The sequence below is a fragment of the Halichoerus grypus genome, chromosome 10 (genome assembly GCF_964656455.1).
Source record: "Halichoerus grypus chromosome 10, mHalGry1.hap1.1, whole genome shotgun sequence".
NCBI lineage: Eukaryota > Metazoa > Chordata > Mammalia > Carnivora > Phocidae > Halichoerus > Halichoerus grypus.
In genome coordinates, this window is record NC_135721.1 from 74,170,146 (window position 1) to 74,194,376 (window position 24,231).

At 36.2% G+C, this 24,231-nt stretch overlaps 1 protein-coding gene across 1 annotated transcript in view; it reads left to right on the forward strand.

The window, feature by feature from the left end:
* The window catches only part of LRPPRC (leucine rich pentatricopeptide repeat containing), a 103,332-nt gene that overhangs the window by 53,885 nt on the left and 25,216 nt on the right, over positions 1 to 24,231 (forward strand). The window contains exons 24-27 of the mRNA XM_036073702.2: positions 7,520 to 7,644; positions 8,129 to 8,235; positions 18,456 to 18,524; positions 19,564 to 19,654. Of these exons, the coding sequence (XP_035929595.2) occupies positions 7,520 to 7,644; positions 8,129 to 8,235; positions 18,456 to 18,524; positions 19,564 to 19,654 (392 nt within the window). The remainder of the gene's footprint in view (positions 1 to 7,519; positions 7,645 to 8,128; positions 8,236 to 18,455; positions 18,525 to 19,563; positions 19,655 to 24,231) is intronic.

Below are 24,231 nucleotides of genomic sequence, written 5' to 3' on the forward strand. Positions count from 1 at the left end.
TCCTATAATTAATATGCTTCCTACCAGAATTTTTTTGATTGCTTGAAAGACCCATCTCTGCAAATTGCATGTGGAGCTCTGCATAGGGATTTGAAAGAAATGGGCCCAGTGCCCAGAAGAATTAGGCCCTCCTCCCCTACTGGGCAAAAATAAAATAATTAACAAATGAAAATGAGGCCATGGTAGAAAAGTATCTTACAAATAGAAATACTTTGAAGACAGAGAAGACAACGAAAGTTTTCTGAAAGAGGTCTGCAGATGGGGCTCATGAACCAAGGAGAGCTTACCCACAGGAAAATGGAAATATCATGGGATTCAGATGTTAACCTGCAGCATGCTCCGTGTTTCTGATTATAGAGTACAGTCAGAGATTTGTATGTCTCAGTAAAACATGGCTGGCCCTATTAATTGGGCTAGAGAAATCTAAATTAGTATCTTTTCTTTTATGATTTCTTAACTCCTTTCAGATACATCAAGAAATTATTACCTGCTGTTTTGATTTGCTTAGTCTTTTTTTGCTATCTTTGCTTTGCAAGGGCAATCTCCATGGCCGGATCTTTCAGTTTATCATAATAAAAAGGTTTTGTTGATTGTTATAGAGTCATGAGAATAATGAGGAGGAGATAAAGGAAATTTCATGTTTATAAAATAGCAGAAAACAGTAGTAGCACTTATAGTCTGGGATAAGTTGGGGGAAAAGTTGTCTTTAAAACTGTTTCAGTTGTGTTTTCCCTAACTGATGGAAGATAAATGATTCAGAATCATGACGAGTGCAGTACAAGGGTTAACTACACTAGCCTGCCAAAAAGTCCACGTGTACTTTATTTGATTAAATATGTTTACTCTTCAATAATATCATGTAATTGACCTCAGCAGGTATGAGCTCATCTGGAGAATGAGCCTTATTTATTCAGACTTGAGATAAAAGTATGAAATGCATTGCAGAACATCATACAAAATCTTCATCTTTTCGTTCAAAGACAAGCATCTTTTTGGAATGTCACTGCAAAATCTCTAAAGAGACTGTCACTTAAATATTACAATTCTGGGACAAATCCATGAAATTGGGTTTTTTAGAAAGATGATCTTTAAGATTCAGAAAGATCTTAATTTTGAGACTGACTTTTCCAGCAGTAAATAAAACACGGGAGAAAGTAATCCTGGGTCAGTTTGTTTGTTGGAAAATGTATAAAAAGCTTTGTGGTTGTGGAAAACATTACATTTTGTTTCTTTTTATTTGCAAAGGAAAATACAAAATAATAACAGGTTTGCAAAATTGTAAAGAAGTTGGTAAACTCATCTGTTTATTATCAGAAGGATACTTGTATTAAATGGAAAGATATGCACAGTTGAACAAAACTTTCATGTGTTTCATTTACGTTAGGATTATTGTATAAGCCACATGTCTACGTGTAGTCCAAATGAATGTTATTTTAAACATTTTTTTGGTAACTACTTAAAATTTTTTTTTATTGAAATCGTACCTGATTCTGGAAGATATCTGGGTCCTCCATAATATGGAAGAAAAACATGCTTTAAAATAGGTTAAAAGAGCTTTTGATTAGTCTTTATGCTCTGGTAAAGGAAATAAAATTAATAAAATCTGGGCCATTAGGTTTAAAAGCATAAAAATATGTATGATGTAGTTTCAGATTCACTTGTTTTATAGCTTATCCATTTTGGTTTCATTGCATATGAAAAATATCTGAAGCTGTTTAACTGGATTATTTAGTGCAAATGATCAAAGAAGCTTTAATTTCTGCTTTCCATTAAGGACTTTTCTGTGCTGATTTGTGCTATAATCTGTGTATGCCCACATGCATTTCATTTAAGTGAATCATGGACTTTGTATATTTAATCCTCCCAGAACTCTTGCTAAGTTAATCTTTAGTTCTTCATAAAGGTCACAATTTCTGTAAGATGAACCTATAATCATAAAAGTTTTAAAACTCACTGTAGCACTTTAAAATGTTATATAAATGGGAAATATACTTTTAAAAATGCTGGTTATTCTGTCATATACACTCCCCTTCAATTTTAGCATCTTCATTTGTACTGGATACTTTTATTATTCATGGGAATGCTTGCCTTCTAGAGTGAAACTCTTTATGTGCTGAAAGGAAATTAAGGAGGTTTGGCTCTTTTACTCCATTATTGCAATTAAGAATTTAGCATCATCAGTGCCAAAGGACAAAAGTGGTTCATTTGCCCTAGGGGGACAGGACAGTGATAAGATGATTTTTCGTCAAGGATCATTGGGTCGTAATTAAGTTACATTCATGGCTATTGCTTTTTGAAGGATGATTGGTAAATGACAGGCTTCATGTGCTTAGTACGGACAGTGTTCAGTAGGGTTTTTTCTGCCTCTGTCAGAAAATCCTGTTGAGCCTGATAATGTAAATGTGGCATTTTATTCTGAACAAAAGAGCAGGGAAATGAGCTATCTTGTCTAATCATTCAGTTGTTTAACACCGACTTCCAGTTTAGACTCAATTGGCTGGAAAGCACTTGACATGTGAAGTTAGTGCTGTTCGGAACGCATGTTTGAGTAAATTTTAAAGTAAGTGACAGCTAAATTGTACCTAGGGAAATTACAAAGCCTTCAACACAGTTAATTTTTTGGGGAGGATTAGTTGTAATTGCAACACCAGTCTCCTTGAAGATTCCTCATTTATAGATGATGAACAGAAAAAAAACATTTAGCTCTTTCAAAGCTGGTTCTCTTAACAGAATAATTTTTATGAAGACGCTTGTTTCTCTTGAATTGATTTCTCTCCACACTGAACAACTGCTTAAGATTTATGGAATAGTTTGTTTTTAGAGTGTTGAAGTGTTTTTTCCCATGTTTTAAACTTTTTTTCTCCCCCAAACTCCCCTTTTCTCTAGTGATTTCAGATTTTGAGAGCCTTTCAAGTCAGTGATCCCTTTAGGTAAATTGCCACTTCACTAACACTTTATGTATAATGTTGAAGCACTTTATTCCAATTAAAAATCAATATTTGTCATTTTTTTGTGGTTTAAATTAAGTATACTCTCTGGGTTGGAAAGTAAGTTACTCTAAGGAGATTAAGTTTGAAGCTACTGATAGGTGAATAGATAGTTGTCACTAGTCATTCTTGTTCTAACAGTACAGGATTGTGTGAAATGCATTTATGATTTTTATAGTTAGGTATGGTGAGGAATTTGACTTAGGAGTGCTTTGTTTCCTGGTATCTTTGAGTAGATATTTTTATGATCAGTGGATGCCTCATATGAATGTATGTCCAGTGTTTGTTTTTCTGTCAGTGACATTATAGCATACTTTAATTCCATTAATAATGACTAAAACTAAAGGTGGTATCAGATTTGCCATGTGAGCTTAAGCTTGCAGTTTTAGATGTTCCTCCATGAAATAATGCAAAATTACAGTTTGTAGTGGGGTATATATAGGGTCATGTTCCCTTAAAAAAGTGAATTGGAGATTGTAGAGTGTATTTTAATATGGGCCAAGTACATTCAAGTTAATAAGTAAAACTCTTAGTTGTAAATCTTTCTTTAAAAGATACATTTATTTGAGAGAGCGTGAGCGCGAGAGAGCACAAGTTGGGGGAGAGGAGAGAATCTCAAGTCGACTCTGTGCTGAGCATAGATCCTGATGTGGCGCTCTATCTCATAACCCTGAGATCATGACCTGAGCTGAAACCAAGAGTCGGACACACTTAACCAGCTGAGCCACCCAGGCACCCCAGTAAATAAAACTCTCTTTTACCTGTTCAAATTACTTACTAGACTCAGCCTATGATATATATTTGTTCTTAAAATTTAGAATTACAGAATCTTCCTTTTTCCTGTTCTGCCTTCACAGACTCACAGAATTTTGATAAAGCTTATATTAATTTGCATCAATCAAAAAAATTTTTTAAATGATTGCTTATTAACATACATAGTTTCATTCATGAAAATTATTTTATATACACTTCATTGAAATATTTTGGGGAGGGTCTAGTCATTGAAAAAAAGTCATTAGTGGGTTTGCCTTTTTTTTTTTTTTAGAGATACCAATATGTTATGGAGTTGGTTTTCTTTTAGCATTATTTGAGGTTTGTGAAAGCAGTGGCTAAATTTTTATCAGGAATGGGCTTAAAAATTTGTGACACATTTGTATATAAAGCTTTCAGAATGATGAATACATACTGAAGTAAGCATAGAATCGCAAGTTGTTTTGCATCCAGAATTAATGTTATCAATAAGATTTCTTTAAAACATTACTGTTATTTTAGAGTAGGATTTTAAATCAACTGTTGTGTTTTAAAGTATATAAAGGAAGTCACAAAATCATCTTCGGTCACAGCACATAGAAGTACCCTGACTGGTAAAGTGTTGTCTAACATCTCGGATATAAAGCAGTTTCCACCTTTTTCCTTTGGATATTTTACTGTTCTTGCTGACTTCATCTTGCCTAGTAGAAGTGGTACTTTCACGTGATGATTTTCTCCGCCGGTCTGAAACATTTGAGTTGATGAAATCTAATAAGCTCAAATTCATAGAACCTCACATTAGAGAATTAGAACTGGGAGGGAACCCCCACAGGTTCCTTGAGTTCAGCCATTGTGATAATCTGCTTTTCATCACCACTTCTGAAATTTATCATATGGCTATAGCCGAGCTAGTACTTATCAAGTGGGATTGAAATTTAAAAGTCCTGTGAGTACATAACTATTTTCATAGCAGTGTCAATTTTAGATACTTTTTCATATTTTTCATTTTCATCACCCAAGTTTTTAAGCTTTAGTAGGAAAGATTAATGATGACATCATATTACATGAAAGATGGACATTTTTATCTCTTTTTAATATGACGTGATCCAAGCACAAGTCAGAATGTAGATGATAGGGATTGAGAAGAAGGGACTGATTATTAGTTCATTTCTTTTTTTTTTTTCTCCCCAGTTCATTAGTTCATTTCTGTCGTCAGTCCACTTATCTATTAAATGTTTCATTATAGATTTCTAACTCATTTTGTTGGCAACCTGAGAGCAGTGACTGTAGTACTTAAAATTACTAACAAATATATGAATTATTTCCATTTTGCTATTCTTGTCTTTTCTGTTGTTGTTCTGAGCATGTATAATCTTCAGAAGCATATATTTGGAGACCAAAGACTATTAACATGTCTCTTTGATTGACAGAACAATTATTCATTCCTTTATTGATAGCTTTGACCTAATGTAGGGGAAATACAGTTGAGACATACTCTTCTAGTTTGGGAATTGATCTGAAAAAGCAGATCATACTCCTTTAAAAAAAATCAGTATGTGTTAGTTGTTCTCTTGAAAATATCGTAGTAGTTTTTCGTTAAATGGAATTGTAGAAGGCTAACAACCGAACCTGTGTCTGAAGCAAGGGGAAATACTGATTATATAAAGGTTTATATCATATGTGGTAGCTACTGTAGCATTTCTCTTGTATGACAGTAATCTAGCCTGCAACATCTACTTGCGGTTTTGAAATTAACCTGTAATTTAGTCTTCACCCCAAATGACAAAAATTCAAATGACTCTGTGGGGTGCCAGAAGATGCACTGTAAACAGGGCTTAGGAAGGGGATAAGGTAGAGCTCTGGCAGGATCGTCTCGCTTTCACTGTGTCAGTATTATTGCAATAAAATTAACACTTCTTCGTGGTATTTTCCTTTTAGTACAGCTTAAAATCTTAATCTAGATAAAATAGTAATTCAGTCTCAGGCAACATAACATTTGTATAATGGACCAAAATGTTAGGGCTTCAACAGAAATTTTAAAAATGCTTTCCTCCTCTTGAAAACGATTGCATGTGAGAGAAAGGTGTTTTCTCCGCAGAGCTTGTTAAGAACTGTCACTAATCATGTGTCTCTTTCTGTATTTCATACTTTCTTTTCAAAAATCTTTAATTTCTTATTCCACATCGCACCACCTTATTAGGTTAAACAGGCAGCAGTGTTTTTGCTAGAGCATAATGTGTGAGTAGACAGAGTCAACTGAAAGTGGGAAGTGGGAAAGCAGTGCCTTCCTCTGTTTACCCTAATAGCTTTAGGCTAATTATTCAATCTTTACATGCCTTGATTTCCTCATCTATTTAAAAATAAAGGAGGGTGGCATGTAGAATTGGATCACATAACTTCTACAGTTTTTCCAAGGTCTTACGTATTTCTCATACTGTCATTTTCCTTTTAAAGGAAAAAGTAGTTTTTGAGGACTCACAAGAATGCATTTCCACATTCTTGTTTAATAAATTCTGACTTACTGAAAATATCTTTCTTTTAATTTGTTACCACAGAAGAGAACCTTTGACTTTACAGTGGGAAATAATTTTTTTTTAAGATTTTTTTTTTAAGTAATCTCAACATGGGGCTTGCCTTCTAATGAGGGTTCTCCTAGAATTCACTGATCGATCTTAAGAATGTCTGAGTTTTTAGCCACAATAAGTTTCTGTATATATGAATCCTGAAATTATTTCCTCCTTGTCTGGAGAGGTGGCAGTATGAAAAATAGGATGATAAAGTTGAAAGTACTTGAAAATTCCTTGGTAGCTCCTGATAGACATTTCATAATGTTTCCCAAATCTAGAATTATTGAGGACTGTAAACACACATAAGTAGTTAGAAAAAATATTTGATAGTAGTCCTTGTGTTTTTAGAAATAATGTATTCTTATGACAACTTAACATATGAAATCAGATTTTTATTTATTTTTTTTTTTTAAAGATTTTATTTATTCATTTATTTGAGAGAGTGAGAGAGAGAGAGAGAGCACATGAGAGGGGGGAAGGTCAGAGGGAGAAGCAGACTCCCTGCCGAGCAGGGAGCCCGATGTGGGATTCGATCCCGGGACTCCAGGATCATGACCTGAGCCGAAGGCAGTCGCTTAACCAACTGAGCCACCCAGGCGCCCTGAAATCAGATTTTTAAAAAAGATTTATTTAGAGAGAGCGTGTGGGTGCGTGAGCATGAACGGGCGGGAGGGGCAGAGGGCAAGCAGACTCCCTGCTGAATGTGGATCCTGATGTGGGGGCTCGATCCCAGGACCCTGAGATCATGACCTGACCTGAAACCAAGTCAGACGCTCAACTGACTAAGCCACCCAGGCACCCCTGAAATCAGACTTTATTTATAATAGTCTCAGAGAATGCCTTTATTTATTTGGACTTTTTTTAAGAGTGCTATTTAGGGGCGCCTGGGTGGCTTAGTCGGTTTAGCATCCGATTCTTGATCTCAACTCAGGTCTTGATCTCAGAGTCATGAGTTCAAGCCCCATGTTGGGCTCCATGCCCAACTTTAAAAAAATAAAAATAAAAAGTGCTATTTAGCAAGTGAAATAATGAAAGATGAAGGAGGGAAAATAGGGAACTGTTAATGATGTCTGTACTCAGAACATTTATTTATACTATATAAGGATTGTCTTTTTCCATTTTGGCTTTTTTAAAGCTCAGTCGTGTACATTTTGACTGCTCGTTTTGTACCTCTAGATATATTTTATTCATTGTTCATATTTTGATGTTTCCAAGGGATGACTTAGGTGCTGCTCTTGAAGTCGCCATCGACTGCTATGCAAAGTATAAAGTATTACCAAGGATTCATGATATCTTATGTAAACTGATAGACAAAGGCGAGACTGATCTAATTCAGAAAGGTTGGTCACCTCCAGTATCTTGCTGTAGTTGTTTTTCTGTAGTTGTTTTTCCCTTCTTGCTTATTTAATCTCAGTGCATTGCTGTGAAGAGAAAATTTAACAGGAAGGGAAGCACATCCACGGGAACTTTGCTATATTTCTAAAGTAAAAAGGACAATGTCAGGTAGATTTTCAGTGCTGTCAGGTATCCTTGATTTTAATAACTGTTCATTTTGCAAACTTGCCTCTCTATTATTTTTTGCTCTACTTCTTGGTGATCTGCCTTGGTGAGGAGTTTTCCCCCTTTATCCTCACCAGTTCTCTTTGAAGCTAGTCTTAGGTACTTACTGTCATAAATGTATGCTGTTAGATAAAGAATGTGATGGAAAATTGGTTGACAGTGCTAGTCTTTAAGTTATTGTAAATATTTGTTTTAAAGTTTTCTTATTTGTCCAGAACTTCAAGTGATACTGTGTTTCTTTATATTTTTTCTTCTACTCTCTAGTAATGAACTTTGTGAGCCAAGAACAAGGTGAAATGACGATGCTATATGATCTCTTCTTCGCCTTCCTACAAACAGGAAATTACAAAGAGGCCAAGAAGATCATTGAGGTATGATTTTTAACTACAGTATTCTAATTGTACAGCTATTTAGACTCTTAATTGGAATATGTTTAAAAATTTTAACCTTTAATTACGGTTGTTCTGATTCATGTTAATATAATTCAGTCCCGATAATGGGGGCTGGAGGGGGGACTCGGCCAACTTCTTTATTGTATATAATTACAGTTCAGAAAAGGCAGCCTGGTTGTATATTGAATTTGTTTCCTCACTTTGTTAAATTCACTGTTAAGTATCAAAATGATATTTGCATATTAAATCTTGGATTGTGGAACAATTAAATTAAACTGGCATTCCTGGGTGTAAAGTTGCTAATCCTCTTTGCCAAGGAATTCTTTGTTCTTAAAAGCAGTGGAATTTAATTTGCTGCAGACCATGCTCAGATTTATTTGTAATGCTTGTCTGCAAGTTAATCAGCCAAACAAGTGCCGTCTGCAACTGTTTGGCATTTAATTTAAAATTTCTTCTTCTTCTCCTTTTCTTTTTTTTTAAACTCTGGTAAGCAGCTTATGGGAAATGGTAGGTGACAAACCTGGCCTATTTAGGATTAGTGTATTGTATCTAGGCTTGATTGAAATTTTGCTTACTGAAATTGATAAGTCAAAGGGCAACTATAAAGTCTGTCCAAATTATGATTAACTTCACTATTAAACAGCTCTGTTTCCTCTAAATAAAACATTCCACAGAGGATAGATCCATTACCTTAAGAAAAATTATTTAATGTGAAATAAATAAAATATATATCAGTAATCCTGTTTCTGTCAGATCATGCTTTGCCATTATTACTCCATGTTTTTTTCCAAAAGTTCCCGTGGTAGATAGGACACAAAGGTGGTATTTGGCCTCCTTATTTGTGTATTGATGACTGCTTATCATGAAGTTGAAAATGTAGGCATACACCCCGAAAATTATTAGTTTCTCTTGATGTTTTTCAAAAAAGAGAAAAGTATGAAAAGGGAAGACTGTGAAATTGATTCAGAATGTTCTTCTCGGTCTATCTGTCTTACAACTCAGTCTGTCCTCCTGTCAGAGGGAAGTGGGACATGCTATCTTGGACAGGTACTTCTGTAGCTCAAGTAGTTTATTTGTGTTCTCTAGAAAATAGTATAAATTCTTTCATTAAAAGTGCCTGGTGTATCTGAAAATGCGGGAAGCTGTCTGCTTTTTGAGTTCTGCTGCTCTGTATGCCTGGTATCAGTATTAGCAGGGCACTGATCAGAGGGGAAATGAAGCTCAGGTATTCACATAATAGTGACGAGAGGCTCTATAGTAGGAAATCATGTGTGTCTCGTTATGCGATAATCAAGACATAATAGGAAGAGCCAAAGGCATAAGAGTGAGCTCTCCTTTTGCCATCTACTTGCTAGTGTGGTAATGGACAGTTACTAAACCTTTTTAAGCTTCCTTCTCTATAAAAGGGAATATAGTATCTTTCTTTAAGATTCAATCACATAATGTATGTAAAGCAGCTTGCATGTTTCTGGATTATGGTAGTAATCAATAATATTAATTCTCTTTGCCCCTTAAAAGTAGGGATTGCGTTATCTGCTTTACCCCACATAATTCACAATATGATGCTTAAGCATAAAGGTACATGCTGTCACATGAATAGGCTAGAGAAAACTGCCTCTTAATTACTTTAAAGCTTTGCCAGTGCAACATCATTGAATGTAATCATTTAGGGATGCTGTCTACTGATGACAGAATTTTCATAGTGGATGTGTACAAAATTGCTTAAAGGATAAAGAATGGCTTTACAGAACCCCTGCGGTATTCTAGGGTAGGACAGCGGGTGTGTGATACATGGGAATATACTGAAGCACATTTCCAGTTTCTTTTTTTTTAATGGTCAGTTGGATTTGAATTGAGTGGGAACTTGCTTTTTTCACTATTAAAAGTCAAGACCTGGAATTCTCTCTTGTAGTTTTCTAAGGATTATTGAAAATATAAAGAGTAATAAAAAATAATAAACTATGTATCAGCATGTGAAAGAATATTGTAAATGCTGAGCAACATTTTTTTATCATTCTCAAAAATGCAATAGTGTCTTATCAATGGGTAGATTTGCTAGGGTTGAGTTTCCAAAGCAAAATATAAAGTGAAGCTTCTTTGTATTTCAAGCACTGTGGGAGATAAGATAAGCCAGTCATAAAAAATGTTCACATTAAATGAAGAAAGAAGAGTCAGGATTCAGTGTGTAATAGGACTTGTGTTGTTTTTTAAATGAGCTGGTGTACATATATCGTGTATTATATATAATACATTTTTATTTTTATTTTTATCATTTTATTTATTTATTTTGATGGAGAGAGAGAGAGCGAGAGAGGGAACACAAGCAGGAGGAGTGGGAGAGGGAGAAGCAGGCTTCAAACTGAGCAAGGAGCCCGACGCAGGGTTCGATCCCAGGACCCCGGGACCATGACCTGAGCCGAAGGCAGATGCTTAACGACTGAGCCGCACAGGCGCCCCTATAATACATTTTTAATATTGTCTTACATTTTATTTCCATACATGGATTATTGCAGGAGAGTGGACTTACAGCTGCTATTCTACTTTATACCTTTCTGTATTTCCTGAGTTTTCTCATAATGAGCATATAAATTCTTATACTCAGAAAAAGTGTGTTCTTCCAAAAGAAAGAAAGAGAGAAAAGTGAATGAGACGAAGATTTACTAAAAGCGAATCAGACCAAGAGCTAATGTGAAGCTCCTTGAATGTGAGATTATTGTGTGAGAATAATTACTATATGAGACTGAGGAGTGTTAACTGCTATAAGAAAAGTATGAATACTTCTGAGAGTTCAAGGATGGAACTTATTCCCAGTGAAGGAAATTAGGCAAGACTTTCTGGAGGAAATGGAGCATGAAGTGGGGGTTGATGCATATGGTATTCTTTAACATTCGAGAGTTTGATAGGGCTGGGAAGGGTATTACAGGTATTAGAGGTCAAGCAAAGAAGTAGAAAGAGGAAATCTCTAAATAGTTCTTTTTCCCCAGCTTTATTGAGATATAATTGACGTAACATTGTGTCAGTTTAAGGTATACAGCGTGTTAATTTGATAACTTACATTTTACAAAATGATTATTGCAGTAGCATTAGTTAACACCTCACATAATTACCATTTCTTTTTTGTGATGAGAACATGTAGGATTTACTGTCTTAGTGGGGCACCTGGGTGGCTCAGTTGGTTAAGTGTCTGACTCTTGATTGCAGTTCAGATCTTGATCTCAGGGTCAGGAGTTTAAGCCCAGCTTGGAGCACTTAAAAAAATATAGATCAATATAATAGGTATATAGACATAAATATATGATATATAGATTTATTCTCTTAACTTTCAAGTATATAATATTGTTTCTCTTTATTATTAATAACTTTTTTAAAAAGTTTTATTTATTTAAGTAATCTCTGCACCCAATGTAGGGCTCAAACTCAAGACCCTGAGATCAAGAGTCACACACTCCTCTGATTGAGCCAGGCAGGCACCCTTGTAATATACTATCGTATATAATATATAATATAATAATATAATATAGTATAATATAGTATTGTTAACTGTAATCACCATGCTGTACGTTAGGTCCCCAGAACCGATTCATCTTATATGGGAAGTTTGTACCCTTTGACTAATATCTCCCCATTTCCCCTGAGCCCCTGGCAGACACCATTCTAGAAGTTTGGTTGTTTTAGATTTGACATATGAGATCATACTGTATCTGTCTTTTTCTGCCTGACATATTTCACTTAGCATAATACCCTCAAGGTCTATCCTGTTTGACCAGTTTCCCCTGCCTCCCTTCTTCCCTCCTTTCCTCTTTCCCTGCCTGTCTCCTTCTTCCCTTTCTCTCTTCCTTAATTCAATAATAAATAATTATTTTTTTAAGATTTTATTTATTTATGTCAGAGCGAGAGAGAGAGAGCACGAGCAGGCGGGAGAGGCCGAGGGAGAAGCTGACTCCCCACTAAGCAGGGAGCCCGACATGGGGCTCGATCCCAGGATTCTGGGATCATGATGCGAACCAAAGGCAGACACTTAACCAACTGAGCCACGCAGGCGCCCCAATAATAAATACTTACTGATGACATCTTACATCTTACAGTCTAGTCTTAGCGAAAGACCTTAAAAAAAAGTGAATCTATATACTGCAGTAATTGCTGTAGAAAAGACCTATTGCAGATTTGATCTTTCTGAGGAAGTCATTTGGGATGAGAACTAAAGGATGAATTGGGGGCCAGCCACGTGGAGTGGAGGCAAAGCATTTCAGGTAGAGGGAACTCCTGTGCAAAGGCCCTGAGGCAGGAAAGTGCTTCCATCTTTTATCTTTTTTCTGTCTCTTAGGACTCTTATCAGATAACACTCAAAGTGTCTGGTCCATTATTAAATACTTAATAAATGTTAGTTTTATTCCCTTCCTTCTATGTGACGGTCTTCCCTATATTGAAGTCAACCCTTTTGTCTCTCCTGCAGTCTCATCCTCTGCAGGGTAACTCTCCCTACCTAGATCCTCTCAGTGTTCTGCTGGCACATTCTGGAATGAAATTGAGGAAATGTTCACAACTTATTTTTACAAACTTACATAATATCAGGTCAATATTTTGTGAACTGTATTCTGTGTTGTACCAGTGATGATGATCAATGTGACTTTTTTCCCTTGTGACTAGAGTCACGTAAAATTTACACATGTTCCTTTTTAAAATATGCCAAGTATGAAGACGCACTGTTAATCCCATTACTCATCTAATCATTTCTGCGGTTTTTCTATCCTTTATATAGTGCATATTTCTTTTATATATAATTGAAATAAACCAAACCATAGCTTCACCCTGCATCACTGTTTCTGCATTCCATGCCTATGTAATTGAGAACTCTTCTGATCATTATTTTTAATGACCACATCATTCCATAGTATAAGTGAACTAAAGTTTATTTGCCCATTTTTCTTTTGAGAAAAATTTTTACTTAAAAGAAATCATCATAACTCACATCTTAACCTATAGATATAGGTATATTTGGTTTTCAGATTATTTACTTAAGATCATTTCTTAGAGGTAAGTGAAATATCATTACTGTTAAAGCCCCTGATACATAAAGACAAATTTTGTTCTGTCCTTATAGGTGATACCTCTTCTGTGGTTCATCATAGCAGAGATTTGGTCTAAAGCCCAGGCCTCCTGTGGTTTAGTCCCATGCTCCTTCTGCTAGAAATTATGATAAAATAAGATGGTATTTTTTTTTTTTCTTTCTTTCTTTCTTTCTTTCTTTCTTTTTTTTTTTAACCAGGGTAATGCTGGCCTCATAGAATGAATTTGGAAGCTTTCCTTTCTCTTCTATTTTTTTTTTTTAAAGATTTTATTTATTTGATAGAGAGACACAGCGAGAGCAGGAACACAAGCAGGGGGAGTGGAAGAGGGAGAAGCAAGTTTCTCGCGGAGCAGGGAGCCCGATGTGGGGCTCGATCCCAGGACCCTGGGATCATGACCTGAGCCAAGGGCAGACGCTTAACGACTGAGCCACCCAGGCACCCCATCTCTTCTAATTTTTTTTGAATAGTTTGAGAAGAATAGGTATTCATTCTTCTTTAAACATTTGGTAGAATTCACCTGTGAAGCTGTCTGGTCCTGAACTTTTCTTTGTTAAGAGTACTTTGATTACTGATTTATTTTCATTGCTAGTGATTGATCTGTTCGAATTTTCTATTTCTTCCTGATTCAGCTTTGGAAGGTTATATATTTCTAGGAATTTATGTTTCTTCTTGGTTGTCCAGTTTATTGGCATATAATAAGACGGTATTTTCTCACTTAAGAAAGGACTTTATTTTTCCAGGCAAGTATTTTTTAAGGTACTTCAGTCATCTCCCAGGAAGGAAGTGTTGCAAGGTCATTTAATAAATTAACATTGTTTGGATAATTCATTTTGTGTTTTAAGACTGGACATTAAGTCCAGGGAGGGATGATACATACAAGTATGAAAAGAGTTAAATTATGATATGAAATGTTAAATAACGATACTAAAGGTTTCCATAAAGAAATATTTATGTTTATTCTTAGCCCTTTGAGCAGTTGAGCAGTCATGTACTTAGTACCTGCCATGTGCCAGGGCCTGCTCAGTTTTCCAGGTACAAACACAAAGGTCTTTGAGTAAGAGTATAAGAGTCTGCTTTAAATTTGCTTAGCAGGGCGCCTGGGTGGCTCAGTCGGTCAAGCGGCTGCCTTCGGCTCGGGTCATGATCCTAGAGTCCCACATCAGGGAGCCCGCTTCTCCCTCTCCCTCTGCCTGTCGCTCTCCCTGCTTGTGATTGCTCCGTCTCTCTCAAATAAATAAAATCTTTTTTAAAAAAATAAAATAAATTTGCTTAGCATTTCTCATTTCAGCCTTTTCCTTTGAGGTTCAAACTTAGATTAGAAGCTAAACAGTATAACTACTATTAGTTACACTTTTCTATTTCCAAATGGTTTTCATGTATATCTTCATAGGAGGTTCACGAAACAACTCTGAGAAATAATTAAGGCAGGAAACTTTAGTTCAGAGTGTCAGTATGGAGCTTGTTTAGTTAGTGGTAGTTATGGAATTTGAAATCGGGTCCTGATTCCACATTTTCTCTCGGTTCTCCTATATCATTCCTACCTCTGTGATCTTGCTCTCTTTTTTAAATTGAGATAAGATAGGGGCGCCTGGGTGGCTCAGTCGGTTAAGCATCTGCCTTCGGCTCAGGTCATTTTCCCAGGGTCCTGGGATCGAGCCCCGCATCGGGCTCTGCTCAGCAGGAGTCTGCTAACCTCTGCCTCCCTCTACCACTCATACATGTGTGTGCGTGCACTCTCTCTCTCTCTCTCAAATAAATAAAATCTTTTCTAAGAAGTGAGATAAGATATAGCATCGTGTAAGTTTAAGGTATGCAATGTTTTAATTTGATGCCATTATATATTGCAATATGATCTCCATTGACCCCCTCAATATCTGAACCACCACCTTTCTCCAGAATTATTCTTTCTTGATTTTCTTTTTCCCTCTTTTTATCTGCTGTTACCCTTCCATCACATGGTAGCCAGAGTGAATTTGCTGTCTTCTCAGGAACAAAACCCTTCTTTTTATGGTTTTGTGTTTAGGACAAAAGTTTGGATTACAGTGATCTCCCAGTCTTTGTGGCTTTTCCCTTTGTTCTTTACTAGATCACATGCAAGGTTTTATCCTAATTTGCCTTTCTTAATAAGCCAGAATGGGTCTTATATATTCAGAAGGATTTTTAAAGCTATTTTTTCCCCTGATCTCCCAAATTTTAAGAGGCGTCAGTTCTCATGCTAATTTATACCCCTTCTCCCATGAGTTAGTTTACTTTTTAGTATCCCCTGTAACATGTAGTTAAGTGGCTCATGTTTGCTCAGTCATATTTTCCTCCTTACTCTAGACATGGTCTTTAAGTCTATCTCTGAAGATTTTTTTTTTTAAGATTTATTTTTGGGACGCCTGGGTGGCTCAGTCGTTAAGCGTCTGCCTTCGGCTCAGGTCATGATCCCAGGATCCTGGGATCGAGTCCCACATCAGGCTCCTTGCTCAGTGAGGAGCCTGCTTCTCCCTCTCCCTCTGCTGCTCCCCCTGCTTGTGCTCTCTCTCTCTGACAAATAAATAAAAATCTTTAAAAAAAAAAAAAGATTTATTTTTATTTATTTGAGAAAAAGAGTGCATGGGTGTGGGGGGAGAGGCGGCGGGGGGGAGAGAGAGAGTCTCAAGCAGACTCCATGCTGAGTGGAGCCTGATGTGGGGCTCGATCTCATGACTCTGAGATCACAACCTAAACCGAAACCAAGAGTCAGACACTTAACTGACTGCGCCACCCAGGCACCTCTATCTCTGAAGATTTTAGAGAAAAGGACAAATATTGAAAGATTTAGTAAGTTCCATGATGACCCTTTTCTTCCCTTGCTATTCTAGCTATAAAGATAAATAGTTGGGTTCTTGTTTTTGCTTGTCCACTCCCTCTCATGCACTTGATTTTCTTCCTGCTACGTTGAGTAGAGGATATGAGGCTTGAAGAGTTGTTCGTTTGTTTTCCATTTCACGTTTCTAGCATTAATGGCAGGAGACATCAAAACAGGTACAAACTTCTATTTGAGTCAAATTTAAGATGGTTTTCCTTGAGTTTGAAGTAGGAGAATCTTCATTTCTTTCTACTTTAAAGATAGTAATTATGTGATAGGTCTTTTTACTAGTGTATATAGAAGCCTATTATGGTAACAGCAAATTTACATCAGAGTAATGTAACAAAATTAAATGAAAATTATTTTTTATTTTGCATTACTCTTCTTCTTATACAAGTGAACCTAGTACTAAATTGGAACTTCCCAAAGAATGTTTTGAAGCACAGTAACCTCGGTGGAAACAAACATGCCAGGTTTTTTATTACAATAATTATTTTATTCTCACTGTCCATTAATTAGATTATATGTAGCAAAAACAGAAAAAATTAGGTAAGTTCATTGTTTTATTTAGGCACTGACTGGTTTTTGGTAAGTTAAATAGCATCCCAATTAGAATTCTATTCTTCTCCATATTTTTATTACATTTTCTATTTTTACTTTCAACTTGTAGTGCTTAAAATTCAATAAGATGTTAAGAGATAAGCCAGAAATGTAGACTATTACAGAAGCCTAGGAGATTTAGTTAATCTGACCTAGATGTTCTTTTGATGATTGAGATTTATAATGTGAAAACCGTTCTCAATTTCAAAATGAAACATAGGAATATCTGCCGTATAAGTCAGCTGTCCTGCCAGTGACAGGCAGATTAATCAGCCACAAAAAGGAAGCGTTTGCCATAAAAGTTGTGCTAGTTAAATCATTGGCATTTGGATCAGCAATAAGTTGAAGTTATAAGTGAATGTAGTCCTTGCATTTTGCCTTCTTCTAAAGAGGACGGTGCAGTAGTTTTGAAAGGGCTTTTTGTATACATTTGATTTCATTTGGTTTCATTTTCAGTGTAATGCATGTGAAATCAAAGAGGTAATGTGAGAAAATCTTTGAGTAGAAATTGTGTGCAAATGCACATACTAATGATATTTGAGAATATATTTCAGCAGTTGATCTATTCAGCATTTATTTCTTGTATCCCAAATGCGCATACTTGCACAGTCAGGATGAGAACACTTTTACAACTTGTACTGTACCAGTTTTTCTGTCATTCTGCCAAAGCTCTGAGATGTTAGTGTCTGCTTCGTTTCTTAATTTAACATTGTACAATATTATTTTAAGGAATAAAAAATCATGAGGACTTCTAAATAAGAGATCAGATTTGAGGGATCCCTGGTTTAGTCAACAGAGCTGAGTGGAGAAATCAGTGGAGGTACCTCCTCTAGACTGGAACAGCCAGGGCTAATGAGTATGTAGTTTTCTTATCATAATACTGTGATTGAAATGTAGTATTTAATGGGGAAACCCTCTTACACATGATGAAAATACTATAGTTAGAGTGACAAATCCTTGGAATTACGTGTGAATTAGTTTGCCTTTTATTCCAGTATCCAAAATTATAAAGTAAGTGCTTTGAAGCCAGAGTTACTGACTAAACCCTAGTAATTTCTGATTGAGGATATAACATATATCTCAGTAATTGAAATAAACTAAGACTGTGAACTAATTTTAAGTCCTTAGCTTGTTTTAAGTACCTCACTCTTTACACATTCAGTTTTAGATAATAGGCAAGCATTCGTGGTAGTCCGAATACTTTTATCACTAAATTTTACAAAGCATGTTTCTTTTAAAAGTAAAAGCCATTGGTTTATTGTTGTGATGATGGTTAATAAGTTTGTGTAACAATAATTTTTGCTTCCTGAATCCATTGGGATCTCTGAAGTGTGTGTGTGTTTAATTTGACATCTTTTGGAGTTGATTTAGTTCACCGAGTTAAGGTTTCTTTTTGAACTAAAGAAAGTTTAACCGTTTTAATATTTAAAGATTTATGGAATGAAAATTGACCTGCAAAGCAACATTTTGACATAACCCAAATTTTCTGGATACTGGCTAAAAATAGGTTATTATTTATGCTCTGTTTTAATCCTAAAAGTCTTTGGTAACTGTGGTATTAAGTTATAGGTTTCTTTTATTATAGTATTTGGGAAGGAGGCAGCAAATTCATTAGAAAGAGAACTATTGTCTTTGAGGGAAAATTAACATTTAGCTAAGCCTTACCTCATGTGTTATGTGATGATTTTATTTTACAGACTCCAGGCATTAGAGCTCGATCTACAAGACTTCAGTGGTTTTGTGATAGATGTATTTCAAGTAATCAGGTTTGTGTTTAATTTCTGGTCTCGAGCACCTAAAACTGTGAGTAGAAAGCAGGTGTCCTTTCTACATGTCATATGAGCATTAGGGGATTTCGGGACATACAGCCTTATTAATGGAAGCAGCATTATCTTGGTTTTCCAAATAAGCAGTAACTTAATTCTTGTTCCTGAGGTTCAGTAGAATCCCTAAAAGTTTTAATTTGGGCCCTGAAGATTTTAGCTTGCTTTATCCTAGTTGTTGGCTTGAGCAGGCTAACCTTGTTTCCTTTGCAATTTAAATCTGCTTCAGTCCTTAGTAATCAGAGGAGTCACTTATGGGAGCCCAGTGGAATTTCTACTTGACGTCTCTTCCAGTGCAGATATCTATCTATTCATATCCTGCCAAGTGAAAGCCATAGGGGAAGAGGAGTATAACACTTGGGTGGAGGAGTATTCTTATTAATAATAGAGGATATACTCACTGAGCCCTCTACCGCAAATATCTTTGAATTCTTCAAAATGCATCTTCATGGAGGTTCCCTTAACTAGAATACTGTTCATGTTTTGTTCTTGACTACAGAGTCCTTCCGCTTTTTAACTTTAAAAAAAAAATTGCTGGGGCGCCTGGATGGCTCAGTTGGTTAAGTGGCTGCCTTCAGCTCAGGTCATGATCCCAGGATCCTGGGATCGAGCCCCGCGTCGGGCTCCCTGCTCAGCGGGGAGCCTGCTTCTCCCTCTCCCTCTGCCTGCCTCTCTGCCTACTTGTGCTCTCTCTCTCTCTCTGTCAAATAAATAAATAAAATCTTTAAAAAAAAAAATTGCTTTTAATTGTGGTAAGCTACATATATAACATAAAATTTATCGTTTTAACCATTTTTAAGTGTTCACTTCAGTGGCATTAAGTAAATTCACATTGTTGTGCTTGGTTCTTTAACTTTTGAAGTGAAGTTAATCTGCCCTTTGGGTAAAGCTTGTTTGAAGGATTATTAAACTGAGATTTGTCAACTATAAAATATATCCTTTACACAGTCTAGATCCATCTGTTGTTAATCTTATTTTTAAGGTTGCAATTCTAGAAAAATTAGTGGAGCTGACACAGAAGCTGTTTGAATGTGATAGAGACCAGCTGTACTACAATCTGCTAAAATTATATAGTAAGTAATCTAACTATTCCTCATGTTTTCATCTTGAGACATTTATTCTATTGAAGGCAGGTGCAAGAAAGGAATATCAGAAAGGTCTAGATGATTGTCAAATGTGTGGTCTTCAACAGAGGCTAATTTTAGAGGCCAGATTGAATTTTATCACAGAATGTTATATTGTATCACTAGACACTGTACAATTTTCATAATTTCTGACAGTCTTAACTGCAGTAATGAGAAGGTGAGAAAAATCTTCATCAGGGCCACAGAATTTAATAGGACTTTTTGAGGTTAGACCAATTTTTTTCTTTTTATTAAGTCCTCCAGTAGACTTACCAGTCACTTCTATAAATCACATAATCACTAATATGTTCATGTGTATAAGATCTTTTTCCAGGGGCGCCTGGGTGGCTCAGTCATTAAGTTCTGCCTTCGGCTCCGGTCATGATCCTGGATCTTGGGATCGAGCCCCGCATTGGGCTCCTTGCTTGGCGGGGAGTCTGCTTCTTCCCCCCCCTCTGCCGCTGCCCCTGCTCTTGTTCCCTCTCTTGCTGTCTCTCTGTCAAATAAATAAATAAAATCTTTAAAAAAAAAAAAAAAGATCTTTTTCCAGAAAAATGCATATTGATAAACAGACTCATCACTAAACAATTTTTTAAATGTGATTATATTCTAATACAGTTTTGACCAAATCTATAGTATAAACATTTTCTTATATTTTATTACCTACAAATGACTACATTGAATGGCTATATAATGAGTATATTCCAAATTACTAAAGATTCAAGCAATACAGTAGTGTACAGAATCAAAAGTGGAAATGTCATTTTGTCCACCCCTCAGAAGTAACTTGTCAATTGGCCATCCTTCCAGTGTTTTCTCTCTATATTTCTATCCATTATACTTTCTACGTATATACCTATTATTTTGATTGTTTTATACGCTACATGTTTCATACTCTATATTATGTTTTATGGCTTCCTTTTATACTTAATATGAAATAAATTCACAGGGAGAGATCAATGCCTTTTCTCTTTAATACCGAGTTTAAGTGCTGGTGCCTTTGGAACCTCCAAAGTTGACCCATTAATTTTTAATTTGTGAGTTCATGAATTTTTTAAAAATATATTTGTGTTGGGCGCCTGGGTGGCTCAGTTGGTTAAGCGACTGCCTTCAGCTCAGGTCATGATCCCAGGGTCCTGGGATCGAGTCCCACATCGGGCTCCCTGCTCTGCAGGGAGCCTGCTTCTCCCTCTCCCACTCCCCCTGCTTGTGTTCCCTCTCTCGCTGTGTCTCTCTCTGTCAAATAAATAAATAAAATCTAAAAAAAAAAAAAAAAAAAATATATATATATATATATATATTTGTGTTTCAGGTTATTGCAATCATTATCCTTTTGGGTGCTCAGATTGTTCCATCTTTGACCAGGGGGGTCTCCTTTATGTTGGCTCCGATGTCATTTGACACACCTCTCTAGTCTTTGATTGTTTTCAGGCAGAACAAGGCAATCCAGGCTTGTGTAGCATCTCTATCCCAGACTTGGATTCCTTATTTTAGAGGGAAGCTTATTTAGAGACCATAATCAGACCATAATTTGGAAATTGCCCCATCTCATCAATAATATGTAAAAACTTAGTTTTACAATTAAAACCCTGAACTAGAAGTTTTCATCTCTTAGTTCAGTACCACAGAGACTGTGTGCACAGTGCCAACTGTTACTATTACTCACTGGTCATATAGCCATAAATTACAGCCCCACTACTGTGTGTATTCTTACAGTAGTGTCCAAAGTTGTTGGGTTGGATAGCTTAACCAGTTCTGAGAGATTATTTAGTAGTTAGCCCCCTTGTTCTTTTTTTTTTTTTAAGATTTTATTTATTTATTTGTCAGAGGGCACAAGCAGGGAGAGTGGCAGGCAGAGGGAGAAGCAGGCTCCCCGCTGGGTAAGGAGTCCGATGCAGGACTTGATCCCAGGACCCTGGGATCATGACCTGAGCCAAAGGCAGACACTTAACGACTGAGCCACCCAGGCACCCCACTGCCCCGCCTTGTTTTTTAAAGAGGGGGAACCATGAGTGCCAGGAATGTGATGATGGGATTGTAGAGGCAGAGTGTCCAGTCCTTGGTCACAGCCTAGATTTATGGCTGTTTGATTCTTCAGGTAGCAAGTATGATCGTTGTTATCCTGGTAGGAGGGATTTTAGGCCCCAGACGGCTATTATGTCAGAAAGGCATGATCTTTCTTTGCCTTTTGTAAGGATTTACACACAGGTGCAGATGTTGGCACACCAACTAGTTTGATTGTCTCAAATTTTTGTTACATATTTTGTGATCCAGACATATTTCCAAGAAGTTTTTTCCCTTTAAGCAAAAAAAAAGTGTGTGTTTTATGTCTGTCTGTTGTGTGTGTGTGTGTGTGTGTAAATATAAATGAGTTGTTTCATGTTATATATGCTATCTAATTTTCATGTATTTTGAAATATTTTTTCTTTCTTTTTTTTTTTGTAATTTTATTTGAGAGCGAGAAAGAGCATGAGCTGGGGGAGAGGCAAATGGAGAGGGAGAGGCAGACTCCCTGCTGAGACGGGAGCCTGATGGGGGGCTCAATCCCAGGACCCTGGGATCATGACCTGAGCCAAAGGCAGACGCTTAACCAACTGAGCCACCCAGGCACCCTGAAATATTTTCTTGTAAAAGTTGCTAGTCCATTTTAATTAAAGGTGCATCTCTGTAATACCTTTTGTCCTCCCAAAGTAGACGCTTTCATATACTCGTGCCTTTTTTAGAAGAAGAAAAAATTACTTTCCTAGAGTTCCTGCAGTTGAAGACAGAGTTGTACATCCTCCACCCACCTTCTCTTCAGTGTTCATGTTATCTTAAAAATGAATCTCTTTAGGGCGCCTGAGTGGCTCAGTTGGGCGACTGCCTTCGGCTCAGGTCATGATTCTGGAGTCCCTGGATTGAGTCCCGCATCGGGCTCCCTGCTCGGCAGGGAGTCTGCTTCGCCCTCTGACCCTATCCCCTCTCATGTGTTCTCTCTCTCTCATTCTCTCTCTCTCAAATAAATAAATAAAATCTTTAAAAAAAAAAAAAAACGAATCTCTTTAAAAACCACCTTAGCGGTGCTGTTTCCAGTTTTTGGAAACCTTCCCTAACTATGTCTTCCACAGTCCACAGGTGTACCCTCTGGCAGGGGACAGAATGTTCCACCTTTTCTCTTCTATAGAATTAAAGATGCTGGAGCTTGGGGTTTTGTTTTTCATTTATTTAATCCAGTTAGTTTTTATATATTCGTATACTTGAAAAGTTACTCTTGAATTTTACATTACATGAGAACCTTTTAATGTAGGAAAAGCATAATTAGCTTATCAGAGTCTTGTTTTGAAAATAGATTGTAAATTTAAGGGTTTTAAAGTGACTGGTTTTATTATCAAAGTATGTACAAAATCATTGCAATCTGTGTATGACCAGGGGAAATTTTCTTACTATTACCGTTTTCTTTGTTGTAGGTTTCTGATGGAGCATGAATGTGTTTTGTTTTTGTTCTTTGAGTTTTTTACTTCCAGGAGTCATCAGTTATCAAAACATAGCTTTTCAGTTGGACAGGTGTGGGGGAATCTAGGAAAATCCCATCTCTTTTAGTATTGGTGTATTTTTAAGAAATATATTTACCTATGTTTTCTGGAACATTTGTGCTCTGAAACAGCCCCCTTCCTAGAGCTGACTATACACAATGAAGATACTTTTTATTCATATATGAAAATTTTTAAAAAGACAGTTAAAACAGTATTTCTTTGTGCTTAATTTGTTGTATTGAACTTAATTAGTGTCATGATATTTTTCATATTTTGGTCTAGTTTTTCACAAGCAAAAGTTTATTATATTAAATGACTTGACCTGTTCTCTTTTCAAAACCTATTAGAATGTTTAAAAATATAGTCTTGATTATTAAGTTTTTGCTATTTGTGAAGATTAGGTTACCACATAAGAGGAACTCATTATCCAATGTGAGGGAGTCTGCCTGTTTCCTTCCAATAAACTTCTCTTGCCCCAAAATACTTATTTAGTCTGACGGCATTATTTGTTGGGATAAAAAAATCTATCACACAGTGTCATAGATATTCTTCAAGTCAGCAGAAGAGACAGAATTCTCCCTATCCACTAAGTGAAAAGGATTTGTTGATTTGACACTTTTGAAGAAAATCATATATTGTGCACTTTCAATCACTTTAGACCTCCAGCTGTGTATTAACTATATACATGTACACATCATCTTTCCAAAGTCTCACGGGCATAGTTTTGAATTGTTACCTATTTCTGATTCTGATTTCAGCAATGGGCAACTTCTCGGTAACTTTAAAAAGACAGATTTTTTATTAACATGATTTTCAAAGTGTGTAGTAAAGTGGGGTGGGGGTTGTTGTTTGTTAATAGGTAAGGAATTCCCATTGTTGAAAACTCAAAAGGCATACAGAAAGAAGTCTTTAAGCCTTTGGTCCACAATCATCCTGTTCTTTTCCCTGGAAGCAATATTTGGAATAATGCTTTACTTCAACATAAGATAGGAAAAAATTCTAAACATTTTTATG